General features: G+C 28.3%; 1 protein-coding gene across 1 annotated transcript; it reads right to left on the reverse strand.

Annotated features, from left to right (window-relative positions):
- Positions 1–12,122: 12,122 nt before the first annotated feature.
- Positions 12,123–17,110, reverse strand: LOC111031076 (protein NDUFAF4 homolog). Its single transcript, XM_022310862.1, has 5 exons — positions 16,950–17,110; positions 16,697–16,866; positions 16,548–16,636; positions 16,247–16,463; positions 12,123–12,631 (listed from the first exon to the last, which is right to left on the reverse strand). Exons 2-5 carry the CDS (start codon positions 16,839–16,841, stop codon positions 12,465–12,467), a joined length of 618 nt encoding a protein of 205 aa, XP_022166554.1. The 5' UTR covers positions 16,842–16,866; positions 16,950–17,110; the 3' UTR covers positions 12,123–12,464.
- Between the last annotated feature and the right edge of the window lie 10,609 nt (positions 17,111–27,719).

Below are 27,719 nucleotides of genomic sequence, written 5' to 3' on the forward strand. Positions count from 1 at the left end.
TATATTATCGAGTTAGGTGTATACATATATTTTAACAGCAATGTCGATATTTTGTCATTTTAGTGAATAACTTGTTCATTATAATGAGTAATGACGATGACTATTTTTATAAGTTGATAACAGTATTTCCTAGCCATTTCAAATAATATCCAACCGTCTCAGACAGTGATTAAATATTCATTTGTTACTATATCAGTCATTATCACAAGTGTCTACGATAATGTAAACATCCTAGCAAATAAAAATAATAATTATTACATATATTAGTTATTACTTATTACGTACTACAATATGAAACATTGAAACTAGTATTATGATGCATATTCTCAAAGGTGGGCATTAACTAGTTAAAAAGTTAAAGTTAAGTTAAAAAGTTTATTTTTTTTTAACTTTTTAACTTAACTAGTTAGTTTGTTTTCTAATTAACTTATGAACTTAACTAGCTTAATTTACAGTTGAAATAACTTAGCTATTCTCAGTTGATTTAAAAAAAAACCAATAAGTTATAAACATTTTGAAATTTTTTGTTTATACGTAAATATTACTATATCAGTATAAAATAAATATAATCCAATACTATAATAACACAAACATTTCTGTACTTTTTCTTGATAACATAATTTTGTGTATATTAATATATTTATTTTATATAGTTTAATTTGATAAATAATAAAAAAGTAAAAGGGTATACAGTGCACATTATAATAAAAGTTAAATCAAATTGATTTATAATTTATAAATTAGAAACTAGAAAGCCACATTCACTCTTTATGTGATTTACTTAAAAAAAAAAATAGATTAACTTTTTTTAAACTGAGTTAAGTTAATTTTTTTTTCTATATTAACTTTTAACTAATCGAGTTAAGTTTATAATTTGTTAACTGTTAACTTTTAACTTATAGATCTTGTGTCCTCTTAACTTAACTTAACTCGAGTTAATTATTTGCATTAACTTGCCCACCTTTGCGGCGGATATTCTAATATAGTTTTCTAATTTCAATAAAATAGGCATGCACAGTTGTCAATTGCTAACATAAAGAAACATATTCATCAAGTTCTATTTCTCAAAATATGGCAAAAGGACTGAACAATGCAAAACACTAAATTTAATATGATAAAAAATAATATGGCAAACCCCGGCCTAAAATCACCTCCAAAAAGGGCATACATTTGTTACACATAATCACATCATGGCCATAACGACCCCCTCGTGTGTCAACCGTGAGGAGCGGATTACACAGTGAAACACATACTAGCTGAATGCCTAAAGTTTGAAAACTCAAAAAACAAACACCAAAATACCACACATATTAGGAGAAGCATTACAATCTGACCTTCAATCAGATATCAACATCATTAACTTCTTAAAGGAAATCTAATAATATACAAGTATATCCTGTACTGTGAACTAGATGTAAATATTATGTTAACTAATGGCTTAAGTAGTCGATTTAATTAAGATCAATCAAAACAGTTTAAAAAATAGATATATTTAGACATTTTAGACATTAAGTTAGAAAAAATAAGCATAATTTATCCTTATAATATTGTCTTCCTAGCAATAATTATATTTTTCGTGCAAAGAAATTATAAAATATAAATGAAAATGAAATAAATAAATATGAAATATTATGATGAGTTTTTCTCTAGAAATCCATTATACTCGAAACTAAACAATACTACTTGGTAGTTGGTAATATTAAAACTATTATATACGCAGTATGCACACTGCAGTCGCATAAAAAACGCACTGACAAAGGTGATTCCAAACAGTAGCAATTTTATATAATCAAGAGCTAAACCCATAGCGGCCATAGCTAGGTATAAAACATAATAATAATTTAGATAATGTCAACGGACTTGGCAATAGTTTTTGTTATCGTGATATATGTATTTTGTGATAAAAGATCAAAAAATATCGACAATACTTATTAACAGGGCTTGAAATCGAAACAAAAATTTTCGATTTTAATTTCAATTTTGCTTATCGATATTAATATTTTTCGATTTCGATTTAAAAATAATATATTGATTTTGTGATTTTATGATTTTTATATTGATGCAGAGTATCGATTTAATTATATTATGATTTCGATTTTAAATATAATTTTCTTTTATTTCGATTTTAGTTTAATTTTAAAATTTAAATAACATTATTTCGATATCACTGATATTAGTGAATTATTTTCAATTTTTGAACTATGATTGTATATTATTTTTTATTACTTTAACATTTCAAACAAGTTAAAGTAATTATCCCATTCTCAGAAAACAAAATATTAGACATTAGTCATTAATTATTAGTGGTTATTACTATACACACTATTGTGCATGATATACAATATGTATAGTCAAAGTTATTACCCAATTTAACATTGAGTGTGCATATGAAAAATATTAATTATAAATAGACCTGATATGTCTGTATGCTTGTATACTTTTGATTTTTTTTTTAAATTTATTTAAAATTGATTTGATTATATTGTAATGATTTCGATTTTGATATAAAATATCGATTTTAACTTTTTTCAATTTTAATAGAAATTTTGAAAATCATTTACAAGCATTCACGATTTCGATATTAATTTTGATTTTTTAAAAAAATTTAACGATTTTTATCGATATTTAAAATCGATTTTGAAATCGATTTCAAGCCCTGCTTATTATAATCAATATGAAAATTCATACATCTAGAACACTGGCTAATTTAGTAATTTATTAATTTAATGATGATAATTACCCATCATAATTTCCTAAAATGTCTAATTTTCGATAATATTGCCTAGTAATTTCATTTTTGACCATATCTGAGTTTACATCATTGCCGCTAACATATAATATATAATATTGACACGGGTTGGATAACACATCGTTTTGGAAATAAATATAGGGTGCAGAAAGGCGACTTCGCATGAGATGACAATACAATATCACACGATATAATTTATAATATTCGTACATTGTCATAATAATATGTTGTGTAACGTGTAACCTCATCGCAGTCCGTTGCAGACTATGCCACTGTGGTTCATAATTATATCATGATGCTGCATAATATTATAATAATATACAAGGATATCCTCTATTTAAGTGTACTTCAGAACTATTTAAATTGAAGTATTTATTTTACTTTATAATATATTCTTTTATGGGTATAATATTTATTCGTATCTAAATTTAAAATAACATTTTTGAAATTTTAAGTTCCTAGTATTTCCAGATAACATTGCTCCTGTAGGTTCGCAAATTTTTATATACCTAAAACCTATATATTATTATTATTAGTCACGGTGCGTTTTTCGTCAAAACTTCCTAATAACACTTATGAAGTATTCAACGAATATATTTATATAATAATTAAATATTGTGTTAATGTGTATGAGGAATAGGCGTGTTATATAAACGGCGCTCACTCCTGTAATGTTTCGCCATCACGGCTAACCAGCGCCCGTAGTGAGTGCCTATATTATAATATATATATTATGCGGAATAGACAACAACTTTAGGTATCGATATTTTAAAACAATATTGTGTAAGTACCTACGAATAACGAACGAGACGTCCGTCGTTTTCCGTTTGGAGGCAGGTAGCGTGTTTGAGTATTATAATATAACAACGTGCAGTAAAATGATTATGTCTTGGCCCCGGGGGCGGCGCGACGGCCGAATGCCGTGATCCGAAATAAACACAAAAAAAAACCAATCAAGGACGCTTTTATACCCGCGATCTGCCGATATGTATATCGTATAATATGCAAATTATATGCGTACACCTGTTTATACAATAATAATAATAATAATAATAATCATGCGTGTATATGTGCGTGTGTGCGTGCGTGGTGCGTCCAACGTATAATTGATTGATTTCAAAATTCAAATTATTATAAAATTACGATCTGTGAGTTCGCTGTATGCGCGTGGTACGGCGTGTGAGCCCCACTTCCGCTCGTGATCTCCTAAGTCCTTGTACTCTTACGCTCGTGCTCGTGTCGCCTGTAAGTCGTGCCCAGCGGTTTGAAAAAACCACCTCTGCAGAACGCAATGCTTCTAATTACAATATTAGTGTATCCGTAAGCCGGTGCAAACGAAACGGTTGTTTATGGGACAGCGGAAAATATTTTCGATTTAAAATCAAGAAAAATTATAATTTAGGTACTTACTCGGGCTACATCCACGACGCTCTGCAGATGTCATATTATATTAAATTTAATTCAGTCAGTACTAGGTATTTCTCCGAACAATGTTGCACGCTCTGGATGGTTCCGGATGAGATAAAGTTCGGGGTAGTGCAAAGGCAAACAAAAATTAAAACGCCAAAACATATTAAACAATATGTACTGCAACTATTCTGAAGAAAAAAATTTAAATATGATTTAATGGGTGGGTAGGTAGGTAGGTATATGTATATATAATATACATTTATATTTTAATACCTATATTATTTCAAAAATATTTTTAAATAAGTTGTTGAAAGTTTAAAAAAAANAAATAATAATGTATTTCTACTGTAAACAGTACTGTAAAATTTCACAAAGGGGCTAAAATTTATTTAAGCAAAGTCCTCCCTTCAAAAAACTTTTTTTATAAAAAATAACCGCAATAGAGGTTGGGTCAATGGGGTCTGTACGTTAAATATCTGTTTGATTACAACAGATAGTGTTACTCAAACGTTTGAGTCTCTTCAGAACAACATGATAGTAACAATTAAAATATTATTTTAACTTTAAACAACATATTTTACTTTAAACATAGTTGATAAAAAATATTTTGTCGAGCTACGCACTCTTATGATACAGTAGGTGCTGTAGCTTCTTAAATAAAAAAATGGGTAACGGATACGGAATAAATTGCAATTACTGGTGTCACGTAGGTAGTGTTAGAAGTTTGCTCAAATATATTTACTTCATAGTTAAAAACGGTACACACTACACAGCAATATTAAGTCCCACACCTGAACCGGAAAAAATGATAAACTAATTGAGTCCGGTGTAAACGAAAAATGATTTAAACCCATTTCACCGAATACCATTTCGAGAATTCCATATCGACGATTATAATCATGATAAAATAACAATATTTTCGTTTTCTGTAAAAAAAAATTAACTTTATTTGTATCATCAGGTTTAAAAATTCAAATAATTATGTCAAATGAAATCAAGACTGAACATAAAAAGTAAATGAAATTGAATAAATTAACTATACTTCTCACCACGACAGAACATTAAATTTAAAAATATATAAACATTGGTCAAACTTTAAGAAAATTAATGTATAATTTTATATATTTAGTCAAACATTTTTAGTTTTAATCGAAATAGAAGTGGTAAAAAATTGGTCTAGGTATTGATTGGTCCATGATTGTTTTTTGTCTGTTTCCAAATCTAAATTAAAACAAATAGTTTAGGTAATAATTATTAATATATTTTGAAAATGGGATTTTTCGGCAAAATGTGATTCGGAAAAACAAGATTCGGCCAAATGGGATTTTTTGCAATTCATACACAACTGGTTTTTTTGTCGCCGAAATTGGAGTTGGCGAATTAGAATTCAGCGAATTAGAATTCAGCGAAACGTCACTTAATGACGAAAAATATTAAGATACCTTCTACATAATATACCTATACCGATTGAGTCCACGACAGGAAGATGAAAAGTAGATATACTAATTGAAAAACGCACTCGAGGAAAGTCTAATTCTATAAATATCAACCAGCTTACACAACTGAATTATACATATTATGTTACATGTATACTAATATTTCAAAAATAGATTAAAATACCTATACACAAATTTAAGTAATTAAAAATTGCATGACATTACATAGAAAAATAAATGTAGTATATTTGAACTTATGCTTATTATACTCATAAAGAAAAAAGGTATATAAAATACATATTATGCAACGAATAATTCAATAGTTAATATCTTTACGACTATATAGTCGTATTCTATTTTAATATTCTATATTAATATTATATTTACCAAAGGCATAGCATAGCACAGGTCAACAGTTTCACGATTCGTTTCGTACTTGTACTTCATATAGCTTGACAGTGAAAAACCGCATGTTAATAAATTACATTATTTTACGTGGGTACTTATATCAATAATGAATAAATAACGAAGTTACTTATAATTACTTATATGTTACTTCTATGAAATTCTATTTGCGCCTATGCATGCATATTATATTATATGTGTAGGTACTATATAGGTACTTCGAGGATACGATGGTATTAAATCTCTGTATAGTTAAATAGTATTCCCACGAGATTCCTTTTACGTGCAGGATGGCGCATAATATGAAACTCGTCTGCTTTGCAAGCTCGAAATTATACCATTAACCTATTTACCTACATATATCAAAAATCTATTTTAAAATTACGAACGCAGTAACCGACACGTGAAATTAATTCTATACCATAATATCTCACTATATCTACACAGCAAATGAGCTTGTACGGCAGCGCATGGATGCGAAATCAAATATGGCGGCCTTGCTTTGGTGACTTTTGGTCGAGATATTGTAATAATATAAGTATTATTACCAAAAATCTGTACTATTACAGCCATTCCTATATAAGTACAATACTCTTTTTGCGGAATGTGACAACGAATATTTTTGCGACATTTTGCAAGACCCGACCGAATACTTTAAATATTATACACAGGACGGGCCACGCTTTTTTCAGTATTCTGACGACATAATTGTATTTAAAAAAGAGAAAATAACATGATACTCACCATTGTACAATCCGTTAGATCGCGCGTGTTGATCGATCGCGTCATACACAAAAAAAAGTTTTACTGCAGCCGCTGAATCATAGGGCACTGACGGTGTGTTTGTTGGGAATTGAGACACCTAAAGAAATCGAATAGATAAATAGGTACCTATAAACTATGTATACAATTAATCAATACAATATATACATACAGAAGCTGCGACAACGCCTGATTGAACTGTATAGGTTTTACTTTTTAAAGTATAGCTAAAAGCCTTAAAGTACTCAAAACTTTGTTTGTAAGTCGAACGTTAATTTAATTCGTAATCGAGTCTATAAAAACAACTAATAAGACGAAACGAATTAAAATTACTGCGAATGACAGGACGAACAACGCTCAATATTACAATATAATATCAAATCTATTGTTATCACTATAGTTGTCGTTTACGCGTTTACCATGTACAGAGTATGTGGTCGATGGAAGACACAGCTAAAGCCGGGTTCGCACTACATCATATCGCGTAAAAAGATTTTCTCCGATTGGCTGAACCAGATTGTTCCATTGCGTATACCATATATTATGCTACATCGTTATTTGAAACAAATGCACCCTACCGCCCATTACAAATTTTTCGATTTTTTTTTTTTGGAACTTACTTATTTTTATTATTATAGTACAATTGTATAATCAGTATTTGTCAATCAGACTATCGGTTTCGAAGTCCTGGCCTTAGGAAGTTAGAAATTTTGTGTTTTGTACGCATTCTGGCATCACTCAATATAGTTTACTGAGTATTACGAATATTGATGTTTTTTTTGGATACTTGTGTACTTCAAAAAGTTAAGAATAGTGGTGAAATCATAATTTGTTAGCCGGACAGACTAGTAATGTGAAAATTCCTGGGAATGTAATTACAGGAAATTCCCGGTAAAATAATGATTTTTTTTAAATATTGACCAATGTTTCAATATTAAAATAAAAGTATAGTTGTAAATGATACAAATTACAGATATTTTATATCCAAAAATATTGCAGCCTAATACAGGAGAATAAACTCAACTTAACTAACTGATATAAATGTCACTATAAAATATGAGTAAAATAAGTATTTATTAATTTATTATATTATTATAGTGACTCATCCCTTCGCCTGCCATCTCCGGTCACAGTAACCGCCTTCATGATACTAGGAAAGCAATGAAAACATGGAAAGCATAAGTAATAACATAAAGGGCGCTTATTGTTTCCTCGTTTACTCAATATGACACATTGTGTTTTTTAGTTAGGAGATGTTACTCACTTTCACCGCTCGTAGAACTTAGCCCATTTCTCATAATTATTAATATTGATAGATTAATATATATTAAAGACTAAGACTGTTAAATCATCACTATAGCCCTATTATTTTATAAACCCGTCCTTAGAATATAAAGTTAAATAACTCAAAAAATACTGAATTTTGCTTCTGATACTTCAATATTTTCAGAAAAATTATCCACTGAATAATTTACAGTTGAAAAGCGACGTTCTCATTTGAAAAACAGAACTTCATATCTCCACAGGACACTACTTAAGTAATACAAAAAATCTCAAAAATTTGTAAGCATTGTCTTAAAACTTAAAGTGTATTTAAAAATTCCAAAAATCAGATTTTTATAACTGCACTATTGGAGAAAAAAGAGGGTGAGCAATGAGGATGTTTGGTGAATAACCCTGTATAGTATATATTATATTATAATATAATAGGAACATACTAAAGATTACAAGAACATATTGATATGTGGTTATAGCTGGTGCCATGATAGTATGATACCGGCCATGTGTAAATGGAATTTATAATAATATCAAGGTCTATCGGGTCACATTGTCACAACAATTCTACGTTTCCGCCAACATTATAATTTGACAATTTGACATTATATAAAACGGTAAATGAAGTAAATCAGGTTTATATGGTAAATCTACTTTATAACAGATTTTTATGGCATATAATATTGTCCACAGAAGTATAATAATCTAATGTGTTATTCCAACTGACTTCAACCTATATAAAAATAACATAACGATATTTTTAGTGGAGGGGGGGCGATCAGCACCCTTCCCTTTTTGTTAGGCAAACATTTTATTTGATACCGAGTATGTAGTACCAAAATAGTTACTATATCGATAATTATAAATCATGTTAAAATATTGGGCGGTACTGGTTTGCGCACAAATACCAAAAAGACAACTTTTTTGGGCACAAAATTACCACTCGTTTGGGAACAGTTAAGCCGTAAACATGCACATGGTTTGCGCACAGTTACCTTCTGGCCTGACCTTTTAATACCCTCTTAATAAGTAAATTATTAAAGTACCTACATACATTTAAGTTCTCACGTCTTAACAGACTTAGGACTGTCTATGAATAGTATGAATATATTCATAGGTGTGGTTAAAAATGCACGTTAATACTTGCTTATTATTAATAATAATTGTTAATAAATTTTGTTAAAAATGCATATAATATAATGTTTGTGTAAAATGTGTTAATTTTAATTTTAATATAGTGATATTATAGACCTATAGTCGATATGATTAGGAAACGTGTCTATTATTTTCAGTAATAAAACTGTTACGAATAAAGGGGCTGTGTGTATTTTGTTTAAAGAGCAAAAATATAGAAAATATTCTATATTCTAATATTTTATATAAAAATATTCTTATAAGACAGCAATTTTCAAATAACTATTTATAGAAAATAATATTAGTATAATATAGTATACATATATAATATAATTTTTATAAGATATATAAATTTAGAAAAACTACTTATATAAAATATTTATTTTGGCGCAAATGATATGTCATTTTTAACAGTTAACAGTTAAGTTAATGAAAAGCCAAAAGTAACTAGTTAAGTAAAAAAGTAAATATAAAATTAACTTATTAACTTAACTTTAACTTTTTAACTCGTTAATGCCCAGCCTTGCATTTTTGCACCTTTGGTACTTATGTCATATAGCCTTATTTTCGTGTGCGCAAACCAGTTGTACATTTAGGATAACCGTGTGCGCAAATGAGTTCCGATTTTTCAGGTAAAAATTATAAAATGTGCGCAAACAAGTTGCAGCCAAAATATTAATATAAATCCCCCTCCCGGTCAACTTCTGCTTAATCAAGAGTACCTTTTTTTCCTTTTGAAACCGGGAACGGGGGGGGAACTGTTTAGCACAATACTGCCACCCTAATCAAGAGTACCTGCAATATACAGTTTGTCAGTTTCTAATCGAAACGGGAACCTTTTAAATACAGAACATTTTCTTTGTGAGTGTCAATATTGTGTGTGTTGTAGTAGCGAGCTGATTATTATTGTATGGTTGAGTGTGATGTAGTAGAAAAGACTCAACGAGATGGGGAGGCGGTACTGATCGCACATTCAGCGTATCATCAATCTGTAGTCGACACTCGACATGTTTAATTTTTCACTAAAAATCGTGTAACCACTTTTTGTGCAGCGTACCGGATATAACTGTCGGTAATGCGACAAGAAATCTGAAAATATAATATTTGAATTCGTTACGAAGTTAACTTGAGATCGATCATCAGATCATCCCGCTCTCATTTGAATTACATTTCAAATAATCACTGTTCACTTTATTACTATTTAAAATCGAATTTAAGAGCGAGGGTCAAAATTATAAAAGTGGAATGATCGATCACAAGTAGGTAAACTTCAAACTAAATATAAAATATTTCCTTCGCAGATTTATATTTATTGGACAATTCACGGTAGTCAGTTTCTTGATACAATGAACAAAAAAATTATGTTTTCGTCAAAACAGTCTGCTTCAATTTCCCCGTATACCTAAAAGTATTTCGCTCCAATAATTATGAAATTAAAAATATAACTGCAGCGATTTTCGCTAAGAAAAAATTAAAAACTGAAAATTGATTTTAAATCCTGGGTTTGTTACCTATATCATATACGAACAAAAAATTTTATAAAAATTAATAAATATTTTTTACGAATATAATTTAAAATTTTCAATGTACCTACCTCAAAGACAAAATTATAATTGTAGACGTTACGGGTAGGCTATAAGCGTACGCCTCTGTTGAAGTCACTGTTTCTATACAAATTGGAAATTTAAAATCTCTTCTGTTGAATTTAGAACTACTTTGTGGCGATACACCCACTAGATACATCAAAAATTAAAGTTTTTTCGATGTAGGTTAATAAAGTTGTTTGTTCCTTAATCAAAATGTTTGAAATTTCAACACAAGTTTCCTCGTAAAATTTTAACACTGGTTACAAAAAAAAATAACACATAGGTACCTATACAATATACTATATAGTCATAATTTTTACAAGCTACATAAATTAATTAGGTATACAATACCCTATTGGAGTTTTTTTAACAATAAAATATCAAATAATAACATGACAAGAATGTTTATTTGTATAAATCAATACAATTTGCAGCAGCCAGTAGCCATCTCTTTATAAGTAACTACTAACTAGTTTTTATTTTAGCTCAAGTTCAAACATTATAGACTATATTAAATATACAATTCATGCTATAGAGTATAGACAGTGAAAGTATGAAAATAAATAACAAGATACCTAATTATCATCATTAATTGTTATTCTTCATTTAAATATCTAATTTTGTTGAAATTTGAACTAAAAATGTTTAAAATTTGTGGTGATAAAAAACTTATTTTTAAAATTAGAATATTTACATTTTTCAGAAAATTGTTACACATAAATTGCATGTTCAAATTTTGATTTCAATACATTAAAATTAAAAAAAATCATCTGCTAATCAATTTTAAGAAAAGTATGGATGTTCAGTGAACATTGTTCACATCCAAAAATAAATTTGTGCCATCTCAGGCCACAGTCTAAAACAGTCCATGAATTATTTAAATATTTAAAAATATTATGGTCTTCTAGTAAAAAAAAAAATGGACTTGTATGTATTATTGGTTCATGGGAAATTCTCCACAATAGATAGCTTAATGAAGTACCATACATATTAGTATAATAATATTACAATCAGTAATATTATATTGTGATCTATGATATTAAATGCTAAGTTTTATATTTTAATAAATTAGAACATACATTTTAAATTTCACAATTCAAATTGGAATATTTTTCTGAAAATGTCAGTCAATAACAATTTAATTTTGAACCAGTACTTAGTTAGGTTAAAGTAGCAAAGTGGCACCAACAAAATTTTGATCCATTTCTCTGGTAAAATAAACTTTAAATTTAATAACATATTGTACAAAGATGATGATAATCTATTTGTAGTTAGTCATTAAATAGATAAGTAATGCTGGGTTGCTTGAAAAATGTATTAATTTAAAGGTTCAATAAAATTGAATGGACCAATCATGGGCCACTAAATTATGTTTAAAAGACCATTAGTTCGCTATTGATTCATTAAATGTTTAGTGATTGTTCGTGCAACCCGGCATAAATGTCACAATTAATACTAATATCTCCATATGTACTTAAAAATGTTAAATTTTGTATCATAAAATGTCATACAGAATAACTTTCTTCTAGAATGCATAGAACTATTTATTTTATTAAAAATAAAATCATTACATAACATAAGAAACAGCATAAAACCATAAAAGTAAACATAAAGTACTTTTATCATCAAACTGTAACACAATTTAACAATTTTTACAATAAAGAAATTATGTTATAGCACCTGACTAACATTATTCTTTGGTGCATTTTAATCTTTACCAATCTGTTTTCGTTCATTATTATATTTATCTATTTCTAAGTTTTGTCTAATCTTGTCAATGGCATTACTAATGAAAAATTTACTTGAAGTCTTCTTTTCTACCATCTTTTCTGGTATATACATATCAAATACCCTGTAGTATTTTAGTATATTATCTGTAAAAAAAATAAAACAATAAGTAAATCATGAATATAGTGACACTGTAGTACTGCATATAATATAAAATATACCTTAAAATATTAAAATAATATTAAGCAAGTGAAGTAAAGATTATCCATCAAGTTTACAATGTTTTTTTTTTTATCAATTAGTTAGAGTATGAGGTAAGTACACAAAGTTACAACATATAAAGATTTTGAATGTAGTTGGGCTGGTACAGTAATGAAGGAATATTTCAATTATCTTAGAAATAAGGAAAAATCTACAGATAAACTTTAAAATGATTTTGAACATCAGCAAGTATGATTTTTATAAAACTGTGCATACCATTTTATTTATAAATGCAATGATTTTATCCTATATTAAATTGCACACATTACGATAAATATTAAATGACAGGTGTGTATAGCTCTTAAAAATATTATTAATTAGAAAAATGAATTTAAAAATAATTGTTACAATAAATTCTTACCCGCATGTGTGGTCTCTGTCTTTTATTTAAGAAATAAGAAATCAATTTTTTTAAAGTATTACTATATAGTTTATTTAATGTTAATATATAGTATATTTATTTACAAACTGTGTTTGAGAGTTTTTTTGAAGAATTTTCATTCAATTTTTTTTTTTGAAATGAGTAATAACTAATAAGTACTTAAATTATTTATATTTTCATGTTCATAAAAACTTGTTTTACTATAAAAATAAGAAAAAACTCTGATCGAGCATAATTCATATTCTTCTTTACAAATTTAATAATAAATTAATTTTCTATAATATTAATTATTAATTAAATGTTGAAAGAATTTAGTTCTTAGATTTTCTATATTTCTTTTACACTTGTGTTAGACAGAGACAACACACCGGGTATGACGTCTTCTTAATAACAATCATTCCTAAGACATTATGGTTTGGTTTAATTGGTTGATTGTGGACTCAAAATGGCCTAACGGTTAATACTTCTGTAACTTGAGTACCTAAACAAATGTATAAGTCTATAATCTTAGGTTGGCGTGCGAGCTCGTTCTCGTACTTCTCGGAGGTTCAGATCAGCTGATGAGTGTCATATCTATATTGATCTACATTCTACGAAAACAATGAAATTATTTTATATTAGCTGAAAATGTCAGAAAATCATTTGTTTATATTATTAATCTAAACCAGACTTCAATAAATTGAAGAAACATTTCTAGTTTTACCATTATAACAACATTGTCATATTGAATATTGATCAAATACACTCAAATAATTTGACACAATTCAGTTTCAATATTTTTTTGAATGATTAACTATATTACAAATATAAGTTAAATCTCATAGAAAGTGTAATTAGCAAGTGTTCTGATTAAAATAAATCCTTAAATACAAAATATCTTAGATTGACTTTATGTGATCAATATCATTATTTGATAATTATAACAGAATAGTGTAAGAAAAATAAGTAGGTCATAATTAGGACTGGGATTTCGATGCACTTTGCATTGTTTTTCAAAGCTCGTCTTGTCACAAATTTGTTTTATGTACATTTGAATGAGAATAAGAAAGTTTATTTTGCATTTTTTAGTTTTTAAGTCATTTTCTTAATTTTTTAGGGCATTTTAGATTTTTGGAGCATTTTTTGAGTTTTTGGAAACCAAGTGTATGAATTTGAAATTTTATTTTAAGATTTTAAGATTTTTACACCAACATGGTTTTTAAATAAAAATAACAGATTATAAGTAGGTACTCGTAATTCATATTATATTATCGGACCACCAACTTAAAAAGATTTATACTAAAACTATGTATTTACAGTTTACACTTGTAATAGATTTTTATAATGCATTTTTAAAACTTTTGATTGTAATTTATTCTAAAATTATTAAAAATAAAAAAATTTGTAGATCATAAAAGCATTTTTTTAGGGCATTAAAATCCCAGCCCTAGTCATAATATATTATATGACTTTATATATCAAAACTATATAAAAGTTTGATAGGTCATCTGTTGAATACTGTTATTATTGAACATTTAACATATATAATAATATGTAGTATGTGTGTAATATTAGTTGTAATTAACATGAAAGTTATCTATTATGTATTAAATAATAATTCATATAATAAATATTGATTTTTTTAAATTTTTATTAGCTTCAACCAAAAGTTATTATAGCTCGACAATTAATTGAATAATTATTGTTATATTGTACAATACCTATGTTATTTTGAATAAGATAAATTTAAAAATAGCAATACACTTATTGAAAGTCTATATTTATAGTAATTACTGAGCAGAAATTATTTTTAGCACATAAAAAATAATAATACAAATTGTATTTAATATTAAATAATAATATATTACCTATATAATATAAAAGATGTGGGATTATTATAGGAACTGAAAATAATAATTAGTAACTTAAACAAAAGGGTGTTCTCAACTTGAAAATTAGTTTTATAATGAACTTTTAAAGTATTTTATGTTTATTAATCTAAATAAAACAAAATTAAACATAAAAGTAAAATTGTTAATATTTATTATTTAATATATTTTCCATACAAAGTGGGAAATACATTTATTCACATTAAATTAGATGTAGTTTTAATCAAAATTGGATAGCTTGTTTAAACAGGATTTATAAAGTAAATCTGAAACTATTTGAGTTTGTATCAACAATTGTAAATCTCAAAAATTAAATCACTCTTAAGAAAAAAACAACTATAAATAACTTTTTGGAAATATTTGTGTGGTAAATTACAGATAAATTTTTGGTATTAAAAATAAGATAAATATGATTTAAAAATATTTATTTAGTTTTAATTTTAATTTAAATTGTATGTATTGGTATTTATGTTCTAAAATATTATAATATAATATAAGTTTTTTGCTTGTATTTTAAAATGAAAAAAATTTCTGATTTGCATGTACTTTTTATCCATCCTAACAATCAACCTAATAATACAATATTTCAGAAAACTGATCTAAATTTATTATAATGTCTTCTTGAGATCGGATAGTCTTACATTTTAAGATTTCTGATTTAAATTTTGAATAATCAAAGTTTGAAAATTCTGAAATTTCTAAATATTGAAACTAAATTTATAGTTGTTGAGGTGTTGAAATTAGGACAAATTGACTGACCGATCTCAAGTACACATAATAACAAATTCAAATCAGTTTTAAAAAGTATTATCACATAACTAGGTCCATCAAAATATTGGTATGTTTTGGTTATAAGTACTATCCACCACCTATCCCTTTAAAAACCATATGAAAAATATCCTGAAATATTGCATCTGCATTAGTACGTATTATATTAATATGTATTAGAAATGTCTACTAAGACTAACCTTTCGATAATATTTCACTAACATGGAAAGGAAACTTGTTCATCATTACAAGTTCTAATTGTAAGTTAAGTGTACAGATTTGTAGACTTTGAATGATTTCATCAATCAAAAAGCCTAATTAGAAAATGTAATGATTTATTGCCGAATAAACAAAGGATATCTACTTTATAATAAAGATAATTAACAAATATGAATGGTTTCCATAATATTTTAGGGGCTCATATTGTTAACTTTGTCTAATTTTCCAACTTTTCAACTTTAAACATAATATTTTATACACACCCATTAATTTCTTATCAATTTTAACTCGATCAGCTAAAACTTGTGATGAGTATATTTTTTTATCTTTATAATGATCAGCTATACATTCAGTAATTTGAGTAAGTGTATACCGTCCTGGAGGAACATTTTCTGGTTCTTGAAACGTGAACGCCGTATTAAATTCTTGTGCTCGATTTTGTGGCAACTTGGCTTTTGATGTGGGGTAAACATTAGGTAACTATAAAACAAAATATATCATATTATACGTTCTACCTTTAAGGTAATTGGTTTTAATAATAATCAACAGTTTGTATGTACTTACATCACCTTTGGATGTAACATAAACACTTTGTAAATTTTTTCCAAGAGTTGAATTTTTATTCACTAGCTCTTCTTTCAGTTGTGGATCATCTGAAATCAATCCGAAAATAATATCAACCATGTGTACATATAATATTACATTACAATTACTTTCAAGAAGGTGTTTCAGCCGATCAGCGTCTGCTTTATGCAATGGCGCTGGTATAGGTTTATCTTTGTTTATTACTCGTTCTGTCCGTTCGACTACGTTAAACCTTCGTATGCGCTTCGTAAAATGAGATCCAGCTACTCCCATAATAGGTAGTTCAAAAAATTGTGAACTATAAAATACAACAAGAATATTATAACAATTTGAGTAGAAAACATAGTACAAAATTTATTTCACAGAATAGAAAATTCATACTGATTTTTTTTTTGGAACACCACAACAATAGTAAATTACAATTTTTTTAAACTAAATATATTATTGATTATTTCAATAATTTCAACCAAAACTTTCCTGCTTTTGAAATTTGAATTGATATTTAGTTAATTCGATTTTAATACGTAACCTTAAACTGGCATTGATTGATAATTTCATATGATAATGGCATTATCATTTATCACTTTATCTTGTGAATGGTAGTAGCACGGTTTAAGACCGTACAACAGTACTAGGTATAAAAGATAATCTCTATTCTAAAACTGGGTAATAATCGTTAGATGGCGTTGACATTATTTGGATATTGACTGTAGTTGAGGTCCAAACACGATTTAAGATAATATACTAAGATACTACTTTAGATATATTTAAGTATATCTTAAATCGTGGGTCCAAATAGCACTATAGACTATAGTGCTTCAAATATTATTATTTATAGTTTATAATTTATGTATATTTTATTCCATAATCCATGATGATACCTACTTACAAAATATATCTTATACGAGGTATCTTAAATCGCGGTCGAAGCCATTACTTAATTTATTACACTTACTATATTTAGTGCTGGGAAGTAACTTTTTAATAAGTAGTGTAACGAAATTACTTTTTACGTAATTTTGTGGTAATGATTTAATTCTCAATAATGATGATCGTAATTACATTTTATTGTGAGTAATTAATTCATAATTCAAGTTAATTTTTTTTACTAAAAATACTCAATTACCTGTTTGTTAAGATTAGTTTTTTAATCAATTTCAAGAATTAAATGATGATAATATATGTACATTTATTATAAGAGCACTATTTTCTGACAGTTCTTGTCATTTAAGTAAATAGCTATTTGATAAGAAAAAGTTGCATTTTTAATAATTAGGTGGTAATTAATATATCAGGTGTAACTATAGATATTAATGTATAATCTTTTTAAATTATTTTATATATATTTTTAATTTTTTTTTACCTGCAATTGTTGGTGTAATTCATATAATATTATATCCGTCTTACAATCTATGGACATTATTGAGAACGGATTTGAATGAAAATTGCATTTTTTTCTGAAAGTCCGAAGCATTGCTTTCCAGTACGAAGTTAATTTCATACATCAAGGAATTAAAAAACGTAACTTTTATTTTGCATTTTTGGTCTTTATTACGTCTTTCATGAGCATTTTTGACCCTTTTTAGTGCATTTTTATGTTTTTAAGTCATTTTTATATAGAAATGGATAAAATTCGATATAAATATAGTTAACATTAATTCTAAAAAAATAAAAATAAATATTCATTATGTTTTTATCGATCAGGTAAATGTGACGCCAGACGAAGTTTTTGTTGACGCATGTAGACAGTAGACACTAAGGTATATACAGATATAAAACATACATGCAATTGCCAATTAAGTAAAGATGAGGAAGCTATTTATCTAAATCCTAATTTTATGTTAGACTGTTGAGTGTAGACATTACTTCATCGTTTAGTATCTTGTATAACCTCGTCGTTAACGTTTTCGAGTGATTTTTGTAGATTATGTTGTAAACAAATTTTTCAAAATTAAAAATAATTTTAAGAGCATTTTTTAAGTGCATTAAATCTTATTTTAAGGCATTTTATAATTTTGTAGATTTATTAATAACAACAATGAGTATATTTATAGAAACTATCAACTAATACCTAATGTGTACTATTGACTATTGTACTAATTAACTTGTACAGAATGAGAAAAAAACTGCATTAAATCAATAGTATACATCGTATTGTAGTATTATACAAAACATAAAACAAACTGTACAATAAGTTGCGTAGTAGTAAAGTTTCGGGCGCAAACCGATCCACGACGTGGAAAAATAAACCGGTATCTTCATTGATTAAATATTTAATCAATGGTATCTTGTAGCTAGACCGTATAAAATCTGATTTTTATGAAACGCTTAGACACAGTTGTGCGTAATCTTTACACATCAGTTACGGTAATAATTTTTTTGCGATTTGTTGATCACACTAGATTATTGCTTGAATTGTTAAATATATATTACCAAAATATGACAAACAGTCCTAGCAGTGTCGTCGTCTTGGATACAATGTGTATGTGTCTATGTAATGGTGCTCAGGTTCGATGATTGGTTCAGAATTTCAAATGCACTTGAACCTTTTCTAAACTTTTCTACCACTACTTACGTGAATACGTATATTATCAACTAGAGACGTGTCAGAATTTGATGCCACTTACACTAAATAAAAAACAAGACTAAGTATAAAAGTTGAACGTAATAACAGTGGGTACTTAAAATGTGTAAAACAAAACATGAATCAATACATCGTGGTAAAGTATATAATATAATTGAAGCAGTGGATGTGATTCGTGAATACGTCGTGATTGTCCTTTTACCAAGATCCTGAAACAACTGATAAGCGGTGAGCTAAAGGAGTCTATTATCACCCAAAAATATATTCACCCAACGGGAAGTCTGTTGCATCCAAGATCCACACATTTATAATTTCGACTTTAAAATGGTTGATGGTCGATGGACAAAAACCGCACACTTTTGTAGACTCATTGTTTAGAAAAATACAAAAAAATATTTTTAATTTACAGGCCAAATGTATTCTAAATTTCGAAACGTCAAAAATGTTTACTAATTTTACCAAAACGTTTTGTAGAATCAACATATTTTGTTTTAAGTTATGATATTCTTACCATTCAAAATAAAAAAAATTATTGATGTTTACAAATAATATGAAACTGTTGGTGTAACACGTAAAAAATAATATAGAATTGTATTGTGATTGTTGTGATGAGCACTAAGATCAATTATTCAATTATAATTTATTTTAGACTTTGTTATTCAAACAAATATATAAATAAAAAATAATGTATCTTACATTTAATAATATACTAATATATACATTTTTAAGTAGTTAAAAAATTTTCGGTTTATGGATACTACATCTCGCCTATACTTGTCATTGTCCAATGTCCATCACTTCAATTTTGGTAAACCTATCAATATTTGTTAAATAGTTCTCCCTGACAGCACATATTGATTCATTCGCATTGTCAGGAAAGTGCTCAAGGGGAGAATGAGGGTAACAATAACCCCTCTTTGGATTATTTTTTTCATATAAAATATATGACAAAGCAATACAAGTAGATTTACCGTTTATGATGTGATCTGAGAACAGTCAAAAAATCATATCTCCCCCCCCCCCTTTTCAAAGAAGCTGAGCATGCCACTGATTATTATTGTTAATAAATAATTAGTGTTGAAGTGTAAATATCCACGAATAGGTAAAATGACTCAACTAAAAAAAATAGTTTTTTTCGGAGAGTATCATATTATTATTATAACCACTGCATCAATTAATAGTAATAATATGCGTTGATACAAATTTACAATTTCTTGTAAATTTCTAATAATGTTTTAAATTCTGAGAGGTGCGATGAATGTATTGATTTTACAATGATGTGTGTTTTTTTATTTTTTACTACTGTGGGACAGTTAAGTACTTCGATTTTCTTCAACAGTCACTTTTCTGATAGGAAAGCTATTAGTGGGGTTGTATGTGTTGGCTTATATTGTTAGAAATGCACAGTGTGAAATGCGAAATGCACTAAACTCGGAAAAGAAAAGTAATTAAGAGAACGAAACATCAAATGATACAGTATAAACACTGTAACCACTTATTAAATTTATATTTGAAATGTCCTCCGGCAAGTCGTCATCAATAAGGCATAATATTGGAAGTTGTTCGTTTTATTTAACGTAGCACAATGTAATTATTTTAAAATATATTCAATTGTAAGTTTAAGTTACAATTCTGATATAGGAAAGTGAATCTAGTTGGTGCATTCGGGAGGTCAAAATTTAAAATTCTCAATAGGTTTCATTGGAAAAACAAACAAAAAATTAAGGAAAAACTGGAATTTGTACGCAAAAGTAGTTTTAAAAAAAATCGATTTTGATTTATAGTGGAAATTAAAAAAAAATTTAGAGTGAGTCCATCACAACAATTTTTTTTTTTAAGCGTCTGAGTTTCAAATTTCGACAAAATACGTAAAAATCACGAACATTTGAAAAATTATTTGAAGTTAAAAAATTCATAAATATTTTCTTTTCATATCTAAGATTTGAAAATGTATAACAAGGTTCTACGTAAGTAATTAATTCTGTAACCAAAAAAATATAAATACAAAAGCAGCTTTTTTTATAGTTATATTAGGTTCAAATTTAGATGAAATTACATATTAACACAAAGAATAACGATTTTAATAATTTTGTTGTAATTTGGTTCCAAAAGAGCCCAATTTTACATAAGTAACTATTTTTCCAGCACCACTGGTAGTTTAAGAATAATTGTATGAATAATATTAATTCAACTTACCGGCTACCGTATTAGTAATAAGTAATAACAATATACAATATACTAGAATGACACATACCGTCTCCGCTCAGAATCGTTTTTCGTATACAATGATATTATATCATTGAATTCAAATTTAATACCATCTACTACAGTGACATTCTGGACATTTATAATGTACTGCTGAGCGACATCCATTTATCCGCTTTTTTAATTTCATATTACATTACTAATTTTAAAATATAATATGAACGTATTGTACCTACTACTTTTAAGAAAATTACAATTTTGGAGAAAATGGGAATTGGTTGATATTTTTGTTTGGTGGATAGCTGTAAAGGTACACTTTTGGTGGCAACGAGTTTATCGCCCATAATTGCCACTCATTTTTGCCATTAAAATTACCTTTAATGAATACACCGACGTAGAATTAAGAAGTTCGATAATGATTGTTTTTTTTTAATTATAGATAACTATAACATTTCAAAATAAAAAGAATAAAAAATTGTAGATATTCTATTTTCAAAAATTATGCTCAAATTTATAACCACACTGCAGGTTTACCGTTAAAAATGTATTATATTTATTCGTGGTCAATAAACCAAGCCAAATACTTTTTAACTCAACACCCGAACCCCGATCGTTCTAGTATCGTGTTCCAATATTGTAATACAGTTATCTGAATGGAAACCGAACAATGTATATTTTCCAAAGTGTAGGTAGGTGCGTGGTAGAAAGACAAACGACAAACGATTTGGCGATCCGATCGTATAGGTATGCACTGATGTCTGATGCAGTGATCCAGGTACACGGCGGTGCATCGATACGGATGCGTTTTGCTCCCTGTGAGGTCTCCACGTTCACGTGACCTACGGTAAAAAAAATAAAAGAGACACCGAAAACAATGCATTGTGGTTATTACTATATGTATGCGTTTGGTCCTCTTGCGTTTCCGCTATTATACCATATTAGATTATTAAGTTTTATGTAAAAAAAATTCAATTCTCGAAATAAAACCGCAACTGTTGCTAGATAATAATCGACTGCTTATTGCACATTATATATTTGGCCAAAGCGTGCGTACGTCGTCGCGTACTACCTATATATACCTACTATTTTAACCTACAGTCACGCTGTTGGTTTTTTACATGTGTTTTTAGATAGGTAGGAACCGTGCAGAACGTCGTTTTTAGCGTGTGCCCCTAAATTAACGGACGCAATCATTGGTTATACAATTACGTACATATACGCGTTCCTGTGCTTATTTTATTTAGTTTCATATACATATGAATACTGAGAAAATACGTGTGGGGGCCGAAATTGCATTTTATAATACATATATTTGATAGGACAGGTACATGATTAAACATTAGGATTATTTTACATTGTAAAAATATAATTATATAGAAATAGGTTAACAATAATAATGAAAAATGTTTAAACATAAACCGTGTAAGACTGCAGTAAATAGTTACAATATAATATGCTTCATTTGTGATTACCTACTGTGTAGTATTAATTCGTAGGGAAATTCTAAAAGCCATTGCAAAATGTGTTAACATATAATATATATCACGGTACGTCGGTACACACGTTATGGACCACTAACCGTCTCCCCAAATACCGTCATCTCTATACCAGCCGAGACAACAAAATAATTGAATACGGGGTTTTGTTTTTTTAAATTTAATTTACAATATTTTTATACGACGGATGTAACACCCGTCACGACGACGAGGGATCAAAATCAACCGTATTTCTTCAAATAAATCATCGATGTCATTGTTATTGTATTGGACGCCGCGCGCGTTAAAGAGCCAACAGAACAATATAATATGATATGCGTGCAGGTATATAATATATACATAATATAACATATATATAGGTACGTATTATTATAAACGAATATTAAAATATTACTCTCAAAGATCCTTCGTCACAATAATAACTCGCGATTATACCGTGTAGCTGGCGCGCGAAGAGCCAAGAGGTATAATGTAATATTAAATATATATATATATATATATTTAATATACACATATTATAATATATATATATAATATACACATAATATACAGCCACACGTGTATGCGATGTATATATATGCGCATTCTCACGCCGCCCGAAGCACACAACCCTCCAGTATAAATGTTATTTTATTACTCCATTCACGGGGATGAAAAAAAAACGAAGAAAAAGAAAAATGTAAAAACGAATATACGTTTCGAGCGGCGTATTATAGGTAGGTATGCATTACCTGCATTATGTACATGTAATATAAGTATTATGTATATACTATATAGTTTGTATTATTTCGACGTTAATAATAATACATATTATTATATTCACCTATAACATAATATTATATATACATATAGGCACATAGCGTTTAATTTTTACCCCCGAAACATATGTGAATATAATACCGTCGCATGTCTTCGCTGTCGATCGAATATTTATTATGATTAAATATTATAATATTATTATTATTATTAGTGATTCATAGACATTATGATAATAATATATGAATGTATATTATATTTAATTTGCTTGTGCTATGTATAATACGCATTTCAATTAAAATTTGGTAAAAGATTTGATGCTCATGGATTCAAAAATATCTTCATTTAAATTTTAAAAATAAATAATTATTAACTATCATTATTAATTACGCGACCATGCCGTATCGTATACACAATTCCCTACAGGCTACAGTCTACACACATAAATCATATACTGTGTGACTGTGTGACACTGACATTATTAACATTATGTTTGTTTTTGTCATAAAAAAAATATAGAAAAATATCCAAAATGGTTAATACAGTAATTATTCATATTCAATACATTTTCAAGGTAATATCTCTTAAACTTAAAAAAAATATTTATACGATGTATTTTAGGTAGTTACCATTACTAACACTTACTGATTAATATTGTACTTCTAAAAATTATCCCTTTTATTGAATTGTTTCTTATTTTGTCTATCACCTATCTATTAATAACTAATATTTAACTAAATAATTGCATATGTAATCAATCTTAAAATAAGACGTTTCAATTAATGTTTTATAATATATAAAAGTTAATTTAATAAATAGATAAGTTGGGTTTATCTATGATGGGCCAAACATAATGCAAAATACCTGACATAATATTTGACAATCATACAATGATGTTGATATTGTATTAGTTAAATAAAGTTCTAGACGTTGAAATATATACTTAAACATGGCAAGGATTATCGTCATTACGTTAACATGTTCGTATTTTAAATCATGATTCGAATCTTCGCTGTCTTTAATCGATTAATCATATTATCAAGACTTAGGATCATATTACGTTTAAAACTCTATTAAGACGTTTTTCGCTAATGGACGTGAATCGTGCAGTTTAAGCTGCTTAATAATAAATTGTTATTTGTGCGATAGGTCTACACGCGTCTAGAAGGTAAGAAACAACATAATATACAAAAACGATCGTTTTATGTAGACGGTGAAAAATCCACGATAAAAAAAAAAATTAAAAATTATAAAGGGTAATTTGTAATCCAATACCTTTTCGTCTAATGCGAACACTAGCCGGCCACACATCATTACTAACCTATATCTTAAGTTTTTTTTTCAAGGTTAATATTCACGTATAAAGTTCCTCCTTATTAGACGGTAGCCAAGTATTATTTTACAAAAAAGACTTACCACCCATTGCACACTTAGTCCGTGCCGTTGTCTGTCTGCTTTTTGAAGTCTGCAAAAAAAAAATACAAAATAAAAATATAAAAAATAAAATCTAAACATAAATATTAATTATTATTCATAATAGATATAAACATTGAAATAAAATCAAAAATTCTATCAACCTTCTTAGTTTTTACATAATATAATCTGTAGAAAAGTTTTTATTATTGAATCTACACCTATAGTTTTGACTTTCTTTTCAGTAATCTGAACTTTGTAAACAGTATCTACACAAAATTATCATATAAATATTTTAATACATAAACCCACACTCTTATATGGACTATATTACCTACAACATATTACAATTCTATACCAGATTGTTATTTCACATTTCTAAATTTCTTAATATAAGTAATATATTAACGGGTAAATGTAATCAATGTATATTGTAGCAGCTTAAGTAAAGACGAATTTAACAACAAAGAAATACCTAATAAGTAATAACATCTATAAAACATTATCAGAAAATGTATTGTTATCTTATTTTGAAAAATAAACAATTTTTTTATTTTATTTTTCATCAATATTAACGTAATAATATAGGTAGGTTTAAAAACTTTATAAACAGTAACACACTAAATATATAATATGATATTATCACTGATCATAAAAAAGATGATATGTAATTTCCAAATATATATAATTGCCAATATGTCGGATCACAAAAAATCATGATAAAAATAATTTTTTCGTCAGTGGGTACCTAAGTATAACAATAACGTCATATGTGTATTATTGTACTAACCGAGTACCTATATAATCGATGTATACTTGTCAATATACTTGTAATTTGATGTTTACACTTGGGGTGGAAAAAAATCCAATTCGAAAACGAATCGAACTCAACGACGTCGTTTTGCGGTTAATACGTAATTCTTTTTTTCGCATCATAATATAATGTGCTCACGGTGGAATACGCGTATAGGTACCATAGTATAATATATTATGGTACCTATACGCGTACTGAAATGGCAAAATGTCGGCCTTCCGGCAAAACTACGGCGTCTAGACAAATATCACCGTGTATATATAGGTGTATAATATAGCACAGCGAACCTGTAACGATATTATTATACCTATTATACGGTACACACTTCTCTATAATATTATAACCTCCGAGATCATCATTCGGGTGTAATAATAATAACAGCATAACGCGCGGTGACGATCGAGATAAACGACGAACGGCCCGGGACAGCATACATAGTAAAGGTTATAATTACACACATTTTCGATCTAATTTTCTCGACACCGCAACGGCGAACGCGTCGTAGGCGTCACCGGCGGAAGAGAAGGCAGGTACCCCGATAATATTATATTATAGTCGTACGGTGGCGACGGCGATAGTAATAATAACACAAATAAAAAAAAAAATCCAAAGCTGCGATACGTATGAACAAACAGGATATGATGCTTCCACCCGTTTTCGTCACGCCTACCGCGGTTGCACCCCCCCCCCCTGTACGCGTACCTAGGTACAGACCTTACCGGAAAAATATACATCATAGGTTGAAGCTTATTACATATATAGGTATTATAGAGTGTTCCGATTTTTAACGATTTAATCACTTCATTATTGGGAACTCGGTTACCGGTGTCCGGGTTTTTTCCGGAAATACCTATACTGCTGCAGCATGAGCTCGGAAGCATAAGATGACTGATTATATTAAACTATGATTTCAGGATTTGACGTTTAAAACAGAGCCGAATTCGTGGATTTTGAAAAATTATGCGTCAGACGTTCTTATAATGTATTGCAATATAGTATCTTAGTTGTTATAGATAAGTACTTAAGTATCTATACACATTTTAAGGTATACTCGCCTAGTTTGTATCACACGCAGTGGCGTAACAAGTATTTCCTTTGGGGAGGAGGGGGGCTAATAATCTGATACAAAAGGGTAGCCTTAACTAAGATCCCCATACTTTTGGTATGCTGATGCCCTAAACATTATTTTAGACTTTCGCACCAACCTTTGTACAAATTACAATTTCATCACATATAGTTACAAAATACGTTAGCAGGACACTGAAAGCGTTATTACAATTTCTTGAAATTCCGTAGTGGTTTACTCCTCAGTACCCCCCCCCTCCCTACGCCACCGTCAAATTCGATATTTGAAATAAGAAATAAACTTACCCAATCATTCATATAATATAATGTACGAAAAATAACCAACAATCAACAAATCATGATGACGTGTATACTTAGAATCGCATGTCTGACAGTAGTTGTTATATTTTATGCAGTGCGCAATGCGGACGATTTATCGTTTATAATATTCAACAACCCACAATGATATTTTTGGCGAAAATGTTATTACGACGTTTGCAGACTCCCAATTTGTTTTCGATTGGATTCGGCTTGTGCACACACCATTATTATGCGGCACCGTCCGCCGGGCCTTAGGCCTGTAATGTCGCCGGCAAGAGGATAATTTTCTTACCTGCAGCCGAGCATCATCATATTATTATAACCACTGTTTGTTTTACGTGAAGATGGAAAACCAATATAACCCAATTTTATAGGTAATAATAATAATAACAACAATAATGATGATAATGTTGAGGTCTTGCGGATGAATTATTGTGCTTAAATGGGGTTTTTTTTGGTGCCTTACTCCCATAGGGCGGGGATTAATGCTGCCGGTC

Source organism: Myzus persicae, unplaced genomic scaffold (assembly GCF_001856785.1).
Source record: "Myzus persicae strain clone G006 unplaced genomic scaffold, MPER_G0061.0, whole genome shotgun sequence".
Classification (NCBI taxonomy): Eukaryota; Metazoa; Arthropoda; class Insecta; order Hemiptera; family Aphididae; genus Myzus; species Myzus persicae.

Coding starts and splice junctions, on each gene's coding strand:
- LOC111031076 (XM_022310862.1), bottom strand. CDS start 16,841: ATGGGAGTAGCTGGATCTCATTTTACGAAGCGCATACGAAGGTTTAAC. Junction 16,637..16,696: donor GCTGAAACACCTTCTTGAAA/GTAATTGTAATG, acceptor GATTGATTTCAG/ATGATCCACAACTGAAAGAA. Junction 12,632..16,246: donor AATTGATAAGAAATTAATGG/GTGTGTATAAAA, acceptor TTTTTTTTACAG/ATAATATACTAAAATACTAC.